The sequence below is a fragment of the Thalassophryne amazonica genome, chromosome 22, assembly GCF_902500255.1.
Source record: "Thalassophryne amazonica chromosome 22, fThaAma1.1, whole genome shotgun sequence".
In the NCBI taxonomy this organism is placed as follows: Eukaryota; Metazoa; Chordata; class Actinopteri; order Batrachoidiformes; family Batrachoididae; genus Thalassophryne; species Thalassophryne amazonica.
Window position 1 is genome coordinate 9,653,092 of NC_047124.1, and position 10,481 is coordinate 9,663,572.

Below are 10,481 nucleotides of genomic sequence, written 5' to 3' on the forward strand. Positions count from 1 at the left end.
TGAACTCCCTCACAAACCCATCATATGTCTGAAGGAGCCGTGAATTCTGCTCCCAGAGCGCTGTAGCCCAAGCGCGTGCCTCACCGCGAAGCAGATTTATCACATAAGCTATCTTGCTGGCATCAGTCACGTACATGACGGGACGTTGTGCGAAGACGAGCGAACACTGCATAAGAAAGTCCGCGCACGTCTCCACACAACCTCCGTACGGCTCTGGAGGGCTTATGTATGCTTCCGGGGAAGGTGGGAGGGGTCGTTGAACGACCTGTGGAACGTCACTGTTACGCACAGGGTCGACAGGAGGGAGAGCCGCAGCAGCGCCCTGAGGGCGCGCTTCCACCTGCGCGGCGAGAGCCTCCACCCTGCGGTTAAGGAGGACGTTCTGCTCGGTCATTAGATCCAACCGAGCCGTGAAAGCGGTGAGGATTCACTGCAACTCACCGATCATTCCTCCTGCGGACGCCTGTGCGCCCTGTTCTTCCATTGGCCATTCAACAGCTGGTTGACGCCCCTCGGGATCCATGACGTTGGCCGAGATATCCTGTTGGGAAAGTGTAGGAACACGGACCCACAACAGGGGGCGCAAATGAACGGACAATGGAGGAAGTCAAATAGCACTTTTACTGTTGTGAAATAAGCACAACAAACACAACCGATTACAATAACAGACAATAAAGTCGAATCACAAAGGTGTCATGTGGGCAGGCTCAAAGATAGGAGACGTCTGTCCAAAGCAGAACCGGAACCACACGATTTCCTCCGCCACCGAACCCCGGGAATACTGGAGCCGCCAAGTCCCGAACTCCCAGGTGGCCACTGCCTCCGCTTGTCGGATCTGGTACTGCTGGCGAGGAACAGAAACAGTCAGATGTGGGTGCGCCTGCACCCAGCAACACGTATGGTGGAAAAACCACCTCCACCTCTCGTCAGGAAAACACTGTTAGTGCAGGAATGTGAGTACTTATCCAAAAGGAGTCCAATACAGTCTCCTGCTGTTCTACTCTCTCTCTGCGTGAAGGCAAAAAAGTATTTATGGTCAAAAGACAATCTGATTGGCTGGATACGTTACCTCCTTGGTAGAGCGATATCTCGGCAAAGAAGTGGAGATGACGTCTTGCAGATATACCGCTGCGGATCAGATGATTGGTAACAGCTGTCGTAGGTGAAAGCTGTCACCCCAGCTGCTCCTGTGAGATGGCAGCGCCCTCTGGTGCCTGGAGCCCGCACTCCAGGCAGGGTGCCCTCTGGTGGTGGTGGGCCAGCAGTACCTCCTCTTCAGTGGCCCACACAACACTAACACCATCTTACAGGCAACAAGTGGTATTTTGTTCAAAAAACTGTTTTGTCGTCGTTGACAGGCTTCCATTCAAAATCCATATGAAGTTTGTCTGCTTTCATCCATTGCGGTGTTTTTTCCGCAGTAATTAAAGATGGCGCCGTTAAATGTGTCAAACAAACATACGCCGCTTTTCACGCCACAATAGAGCCTTAAAATAGTGGTGTAAAAAACATAGTTTAGATGCACAAAACATATCAAATACACAATCACGGTTCGTGCGAATAAGGTAAGACATTATACTTATCTACCCAATGGTTGGGCGAATAGCCTTTGCCAATCTGAAAATAAGAATTCTATCTAGTTTTAAGGCACATTTTGATTACGGTATACGTCCAACCGTTGGTTCAATAAGGTAAATATGCGAGCATATACGCCCAACCACAACCGACCAATAAGCGTGTTTGTAAGATCACTTCCGGTTTCAACGCGGGAGGGAAAAAAGGCAGATATTTTTTCGCAGGCTGCAGGAGGGTTCGCACCTCGCAGGCTGTGAGCTGTGATCTAAAGCTGTTTTGTTTGGCTCATCACACCCAGGGAACTGTGTCAAACTAACACCATCTTACAGCCAACAAGCAGCATTTTGTTCAAAAACTGTTTCGTCGTCGTTAACAGGCTTCCGTTCAAAATGCTTATGAAGTTTGTCTGTTTTTATCCATTGCGGTGTTTTCGCAGTAATTAAAGACGGCGCCGTTAAATGTGTCAAACATACGCCACAATAGAGCCTTAAAACGTGGTGTAAAAAAACGTAGTTTAGATGCATGTGTCAAATACACGATCACAGTTGGGCGATATAAGATACAACATTATATTTATCTGCCCAACGGTTGGGCGTGTAATGTTCGATGTATGACTTATCTGCCCAACGGTTGGGCAAATAAGGTAAGACATTATATTTATCTGCCCAACGGTTGGGCGTGTAATATTCGATGTATGACTTATCTGCCCAACGGTTGGGCAAATAAGGTAAGACATTATATTTATCTGCCCAATGGTTGGGTGTATAGCCTTTGCCTTTTGATTATTTGGTGCCTAGACATGTTGCTAGTTTTGCGAAATCTAACCAAGTAAATTTTTCTTACCTCATTGTCAGATTTTTTTGCATAATGCAAGACAATTTGGCTATATTTTGGATTATTTGGCTTAGGCAATTTTGAGAGGGACAGTTTTTGCACTGTACGCACAACCCTGCTGGAAGGATTTTATATGGTGTTACAAAAAAAAACCCAATGAAAGAATAAAACATCACAGGTTTTCAGAAAGGCTGCGATCATTTTAATTAAAGTGAAGAAAATGTATACGTTTGGGGAAATTTTTTATTTAAATTTTGCCGGCAGATAGCTAGCCGAATTCTTGACTTCCGGTCCGTAGCTTCCTTCTGAAAAACGTATCGACGCTTTATGGTTCCGCTGTGAAACAGCCTCGTCTACTCACCCAGCTGTAAATGCCAAATGAGACCCTGTTTTCTGCAGACGCTCGACAGAAGATAGGCCGAGGAGTGTAGTGACGTTTGCGGTAATTTCAGGCGTGACGGCCGCAGAGACAATGCTGCGTTTTGCGTGCACTGAGCCGCTGTCAGCCGCGCAGCTAAAGCGGCTGGAGGAGCACAAATACAGCGCCTCTGGTCGCTCCCTGCTGGAGCCACAGTGTCAAATTTACTGGAACTGGTTGGTCCAGCAAATCCCAACATGGGTCGCACCAAACACTCTGACTATTGCTGGACTGCTGGTCAATGTAATATCCACGGTGATACTTGTGTATTACTGTCCCACAGCAACAGAGGTGGTGAGTATATGTCTTGTGGAAAAAGCGTAGAACTTCCATTTAAAATAGGTCAATGTATAGTTCAGAGACCGCAGGCATATTAATATGTGTCGCAAATGATTATTTTATCTACTTTACGAATCTTCAGATTGTACTTGTGAATTCGGCGTACTTTTTTTCACTCAATAGCTGTTATTTTTAGTATTTCCACTTTATAATGTGGTCGAGCTGTTTGACCCTCCGCGGTGTGTTTGCGTGGAAAGGCGTATTAAAAGGAATTCCACCCTGAAAGGTGTTTTTTTTTTTTTTGTTTGTTTGTTTTTTTTATTGAAGTACGACATATTTAATGGAAGCCGATTTAAAGCGTAGGTCACTGTGATTCTTAAAAGTCTTATGTCATACCGTTTAACCTTCAGGCCACGTCACTAGAGAGAATTGTTTTTAAAACGACATTTTCAAAGGGGAGTTTCTATTGTCGGCTGCAGAGCTGTGTGTGATCTGTCGGTGTAGGTTGTTGGAAAGTTGACAGTTGTGACGCCTTCTTGCCTACACAGTTTGATATAGTGGTGTGTTGTTTACAACAAAACGCAGCATTATGAAGGATAATGTTGTTGTCATGTTGCTCCAGTTTTCCTCCAGTGCAAACCCATCTACTTGACCTCTGGCCAACTTGTTCCCTGGAGATAATTTTATCACACTTAAACCTTTGTCCACATAGAAGGACCTCTCAAAGTCCACAGTGCAGAAAAACGCAGCCCAAGACCAAATTACAGAAGTGCAACTTCACTCAATTTAGGTTTACCCATTTTTTGTTCTTTACTACGTGTTTAAAAAAAAGTTAGTTGCTTTGTTGATCAGTTATTTCTCATTAATAAGGACGTCACGCTTGAGTGCTTATCTGCACTTTGTCGAAAACATAAGTGGATTGTTGCAGAGGCACGTGCATTCCATTGGGTAAGAGTTGATTTGATGTAGATGCAGACACAGGCTAGTTGTCATCTTCATGTGGTGGGACTTGATGATCCCACCCCTTTCTGGGCTTGATCACAGCTGATATCCTCCAAATTGTTGACTTGACTTGGTCATGAACACTTGAGCTGTCAGGCAGCCCTTCCAACCTGGCGGTTGAGTCTAAGGAGTTCTTTCGTCCAATGATGCCATGTTAATATCAGCCCCCCCTTACATGGTTTAGTCCTCCATCTGAGGCGGATTACTGAGGTGTGGGAGTTGGAGTCAACACATGAGATTTAGGGGATTGATAAAGACCAGTGATGCCCAAAACCATCCTACCACGTTGGATGCAGCTGCCAAAAACAACAAAGGTGCTGTCTGTCTATTCAGAGCCCCCCTACACCCCAAGAGAATGTCATTCAAGAGAATGACAGACCTGGGAGAACTGAAGGAAGCTGGTTGAGATGTCTTCAGTGGTGCCCCAACAGGTTATCCAAGGCTTCGTGATGAATAACCCAGACACACGTCATTTGTATACCTGTTGTTTTCTGTCCTTTGAGTTAATTTGTGTGCACACAAAATAACTGTTTTATTTTGATTTAGAACAAACTTGGTGGAATGTTTCTGTGAAGGCTCTCAGTTGTCCAGGTGGTTTCCATAGCAGAGAAGCTTGAATCTTTGACTGGACTGGGTTGCTTGACACAAGGACGTTTCGCTTCAAATCTCAGAAGCTTCCTCAGCTAAAATTCTTGCTCTGGTAGTCTGACTTCTGTCTTGAGTCAAGACAGATGACTTTCTTGTGAGTGTGCACCTTGAATAAATAACATCTGTTGTCTCTGCAGGCTCCACCGTGGGCCTTTTTGCTGAGTACACTGGGTCTGTTTATCTACCAGTCTCTGGACGCAATCGATGGGAAACAGGCTCGACGGACCAACAGCAGCTCACCACTGGGCGAGCTCTTCGACCACGGCTGTGACGCTGTCTCCACAGGTGCTTTGCTGCTGCTCATTGACCGCTAACGGGAGCAGAAGGTCATCCATAATATGAAGGTTGACCAGCAGGGACTGATTTTAATCTTGTTTACTTCCTTCCTGTAGTGTTTGTTTCAGTGGGGACATGCATTTCTTGCGGCATTGGGAGATACCCAAACTGGATGTTCTTTTGTGGTTTCATCGGGATGTTCCTGTTTTTCTGCGCCCACTGGCAGACCTACGTGTCAGGAACCCTCCGATTTGGCCTGTAAGTAACACGTTAAGCAGCGCTGGATTTATTGCCTATTAAAGCCAGAAGAAGGGAGCATCCTGGGAGCTTGGGGGGTATAAAGCTAGAGCAAGTTTCATCGAAGTCCACCATTACATTTAAGATGATCCGCCTTCCTCTTGTGATGTTTTCTGTGCAGGGCTGATGTCACAGAAGTACAGTTTGCCATCATGACCATGTATTTAATGTCGGCATTTGGAGGCGTGAGCCTTTGGCAAACAACGGTACAGCCTAGAACAATGTAGTGGTGATACATGACGTGCACAAATACTCTACACGCAGGAACATTACCATTCAGACTTGGTTGTATGTTCAGTTTATTTTTTGTTTTTTTGCACTGAGCTAATGAGCTGATTCATAGTTTTTAGTCATTTTAAAAGAATTTGTTTTACTTTTGCTCTGTGCTGCATTGGGAGGTTCATTTAACATCACATGAGAGAAGTAAGAAGGTAAATATTGGTAGCCAACACCATGTCCTCAGGTCGTCTACTGGACATGTTCCGGCTCAAACAGCTGATGTTGTCCCCCACTATGTTTTTATTTATTTGCTTTGCTCTCCCATCCTGCTCAGCATGCATGCAGCTTTCGTATGAGCACCTTTGCTGTTTCTCACAGGAGAATTCACAGTGTCCTTGCTTTAAATTGGGCTTTATGTGTTTCTGCAGGTGCCAGTCCTCGGGCTAAAGCTGTACATGTTCCCTGTCATGGGTATCATCGGAGGGGCCGTCTTGTCCTGCCGCAACTACTTCCATGTCATTTTGAATGGAGGAGTGGGCAAAAATGGCTCCACCGTGGCTGTAAGTTGTAAAATACCCACCCGAAGCAATAAAAGAAGAACTTACTGGTACCACTAAACGTGACGAAATGACACTTAAAATCCAGCCTCAGTGTACCATCGCCTATAGAAAAATGTATGACAGCCATCCCAGGATGGCAGCTGTAGCAAGGTAGAATTACACAGAGGTCAAAATGTAAAAATGCTCCAGTCATGTTGAAAACTATACCACATTATGTGTCTGATCATAACCATTCCAAAAAGGTATAGTTTGGACTATCTATGACTGAATGTTCTGGAGTTATGGGGTAAAAAACAGCAAAAATGGTGACAAAGGTCAGTTTCAGTTTGTACAGGGGTCAAAAGTTAAAGTTGCTCCAATTTCAGTAAAAAATGATGCAAATTATTAGTTGAAATAAATGGAATTGACGCCTTTATGGTGTCAAATCTCACGCGTAATCACGTTCTTGCTGGGGAGGCCGAGATTTTGTTGTCAGTGTAAACAAAAGTTTGCCACAACTCGTTTGCAACATTGCGTCGTTATGGAGGCGAGTTCAACCAAAATATGTGTTTAGGTGTTTAACTAAGATAATCTTGAGTCTTTAATGTGAGTTTTATAAAAAAAAAAAAAAAGTGTGGTGTTGTTAGGGTTGTGTGTCGGGAACCGGTTCTTTTCGGGTATCCTTAAGAAATGATTCGATACATCAACATCAATAGCCTTTTTGTTTAACGATTCCCTTCTCGGTCCTTCAGAGTGGCCGTTGTTTTTGGGGGTGTTGGTCAGGAATTGATTACAGACACTGCAGCGGGTCTATAATTAAGCGTATCTGCAGCGCGGCTTTGCTTTGAACCTCGAACCAATGAAGTAGTGCTTTGAGCTTCGATCTGCTGCTTCCTTGGTTCTTTGTTTTATTTCACTTTATCTTAATTTTTCCCCGCTAAAACCCTAAAGAGCATACGTCTTTGAGTAATATTTACCTTTTTTATGTTAAACCGACTTATGATCTTCTGAAACAGTTGATAGATGTATTTTATAACCTAAAAACGGGACCAATGCTAACATGTTAGCGTGTCTGTCGCATTTTCAATGTTAAAATTAGCATTAAGCTGAGTCATTATCAAGCCTCCCTCCCCACCACGCAAAGGATTCTGGGATACTCTTAAACCATCAATAGTTTTGACTGTGTTGGATGTTTGGTCTCCAATGTAAAGGTCAAGCAAGGTTGACATTCATTGGATTCTATGACATGTGACATATGTTACCCTGTAACATGTCAACTAAGCATGACAGATGGTGCTATTCCTTTTAATAACCCTACTAACCCAAACAATAATTTGTATCATGATTCGCTATTAGAGGTTTTGCAACAATCTCTGTAAAATTTTAGATTTTTGCTAAAACTGTATCGCCATTATGAATTTTGGCAGAAATAGCAAGGAACATTGTGGAAATCTCACATACTCACAGAAACTAAAAACACAAATACAGTACAGTAAGGATGATACTACTGGATGAGTGTTAGTCGTGTCAGAAAACAACTGTCTTGTAATTGAAGCCAATACCACTTGGAATAAAAGTCTTACACCTGTAGCCACGCCGTTACATATAAACATACGAAAATCGTGAAGGAAGATTAATTTGACTAATAATGGCACCTGTATGTCTGTTGACACAATATCACCTCTGCTGCATTTTCATGGTGGTTTCCTTCTTGGATGTCTGTCAAGACTGAGGATGATTGTTGTCTACAGTCAGCTGCTATGTTGGCATCTTGGCTAATGATCAAGATGTTGCAAAAACGTATAAGAGACAAGCATACTTTGACCCACTGAGCCTGCACACCTGCTACGATACAGTAACTAATAGAACATCATTTTGCAGGACACCAGCGTGCTGAGTCCTAGTTTGCACATCGGCCTCATCCTCACTCTGGCCTTCATCATTTTTAAGAAGTCCTCCAGTCAGCTGTTTGAGCATCATCCATGCCTGTACCTACTTGCCTTTGGCATGGTCATCTCCAAAATCTCCAACAAGCTGGTGGTACGTTAGTCCTGTCCTAATCAACCTGAAGCTTTGTCACAACCTTCAAATGTATTTCCAGTATATAATATTATAGCAAAAATGGTGGTGGTGGTGGTGGCATTTACAGTTGGTGAGTTTTATTTTTTCCTTCTGTAGGTAGCTCATATGACAAAGAGTGAGTTGCACCTAGCAGACACGGCATTCATAGGCCCTGGCCTCCTCTTCCTCAACCAGTACTTCAACAGTTTCATTGATGAGTACATCGTCCTCTGGATCGCCATGGTCAGTATTTGATACCTCAACAGGTCTTCTAAAACCACAGTTGCAATAGTAACTTAACAGGCTTTAAAGAGTTTTGGCAGCTTATCCAGGCTGTTGTTGAACTTGATTTTGCAGACTCGCTAATCCTGTATTAGTTGTCGCACCCTTGAGGAAAAAAAGGTTTTCCTGATTTGGATCTAAAGTTGGGCTGATCGACAGAGACATGTCTGACACACTCAGCCCTGCTAGGAAGCTATCCAGTCAGGACCTTGACCTTGAAGGTGCAGAGAGATACAAAGAGATTACCGATAAACTGGTATTTGTAATCGTTATCTGCTGCGGATTTGCCGCCTACTTTCTAACCCGAGTGCAGTATGTAAATGCATATATCGTAAAAATCTTTCATTTTGTGATACAAACACCAAAATTGGCACAATGGTATTTCTTGGTCTACTTTTTGCAAAAAGCAGTTAGCCACTTCAATTTTCAAGACAGCGATCTTTTTTTTCAAGATGGCACCCAGATGATGTATTTTTGTCATTTATTTGCACAATCTTTGTTTATTCCGATGTTTCACCTGTTAAATAATTTACTGTGGATGAGGGGGGATTTGAAATTAAATTTAGGCAATATTTTCATGCTTTTTAGATGGATTATGTGTTTTTAATAAGTGTACATGCATGCTGCAGAAGGTGCAATAGTGTTTGGGTTGCAAGGAAACTGTAAGGAGGAATGTAAAGGGAAAAAAAACATTGATGAAAAGGACAAGTTTAGCTTAAACATTTGGAACCCCAACAAGATCTAAAATATTAGACTTAAAAAGTCATCACTCGGACTGAGTGATGCTAGAACACTAAAACGAGGCGTGCATGTATTTAAACTCTACGGATGACTAAATGGATTTAAATGTACATATTTGGCGTTGGGTTTTGCAGCTTATAGAATTGGGCTCAAAATGTTTCATCTAATTAAATCCGCCCTCATTGTTGTTCTCTCTGCCCATTTTCCCCTCTAGGTTCTCTCTTCTCTTGATCTGATGCGCTACTGTATAGGCGTGTGCCTGCAGATCTCCTCCCACTTACACATCCAAGTATTCAGCATCACGCCGCCAAGCCCCACCCACCGTGACTGACAGTTTGCCCGGCGGGAGGAGGTGGGGGGAGACGCAGACGCTTCCCCGCTCCTGAAAGCAGATGACGACGACGACAACAGCGAGGAAAGACCCTCAAACCCGAGCCACTGCAGCCTTGAGAAAGTGACCACTTCAGATTAAAACTGCCTCTAAAGGCAGCGAAGCGTTGACGGAAAGATTAGCCTCGCCCCCTGGATGCAGGAGAGTACAAACCAAAAAATGTTTGAAGGGAAGCAGATTTTCCCTTGACTTCTACTAGGGGAGCTACGACCACTGCCTTTGCACCCAAGGACTAAACCAAACCAAACCAACTTTGTTAGGTTCCTTAGATGACCCCAGAACACAATCAGGATGTTCCCAAAAATAAAAACTGGCCTCAAGCCAGTTAGCCAAGATGGCGTCCAAGATGGCCACCAAAATGGCGTTTTCCACTAAAACACCTTTAAATAACATATAAACAACTTAAATATCAGAGATTCAGTGGGAAGACCATTGCAGGTCACAGCAAACTCATTTGTGCCTAAACTAAATTCATTCACGGGTTTAAGATTCAAAATGGTGCCCAAAATGGCCACCAATAGACCCTTATTAAGATACATAGTAGGAAGTTGTTTATAGGTGTTTTAGTGAAGAAGAAGAAAAAAAACAAAACAAAACCCTATTTTGGCAGCCATCTTGGATAACTGGCTTGAGGCCAGTTTTTATTTTTATTTTTTTAACATCCTGATTCTGTTTTGGTGTCAAAGAAACCTAAAAAAGTTGGTTTTGTTTAATCCTGGTTGGGGGGTGCAAAGGTAGTGGTCGTAGCTCCCCTAGTATTCCTCAGTTTTAACAGGAATGTGCTGTCAGATTTTCTGCTAAATACCAAAACATCTCATCAGTGGGTATCTTGGAGCTTGTTGCGTATTTTTGAATAAACGTAAGTTCTGCACACATACAGCCGTCTTAACAATAAGCTATTTTGATATGTGCTCACAGA

At 43.4% G+C, this 10,481-nt stretch overlaps 1 protein-coding gene across 1 annotated transcript; it reads left to right on the forward strand.

Annotated features, from left to right (window-relative positions):
- Window positions 1–2,709: 2,709 nt before the first annotated feature.
- chpt1 (choline phosphotransferase 1) lies at window positions 2,710–9,512 on the forward strand. Its single transcript, XM_034163182.1, has 8 exons — window positions 2,710–3,121; window positions 4,894–5,041; window positions 5,149–5,290; window positions 5,451–5,535; window positions 5,977–6,108; window positions 7,969–8,127; window positions 8,266–8,391; window positions 9,386–9,512. Exons 1-8 carry the CDS (start codon window positions 2,882–2,884, stop codon window positions 9,500–9,502), a joined length of 1,149 nt encoding a protein of 382 aa, XP_034019073.1. The 5' UTR covers window positions 2,710–2,881; the 3' UTR covers window positions 9,503–9,512.
- Window positions 9,513–10,481: the final 969 nt, after the last annotated feature.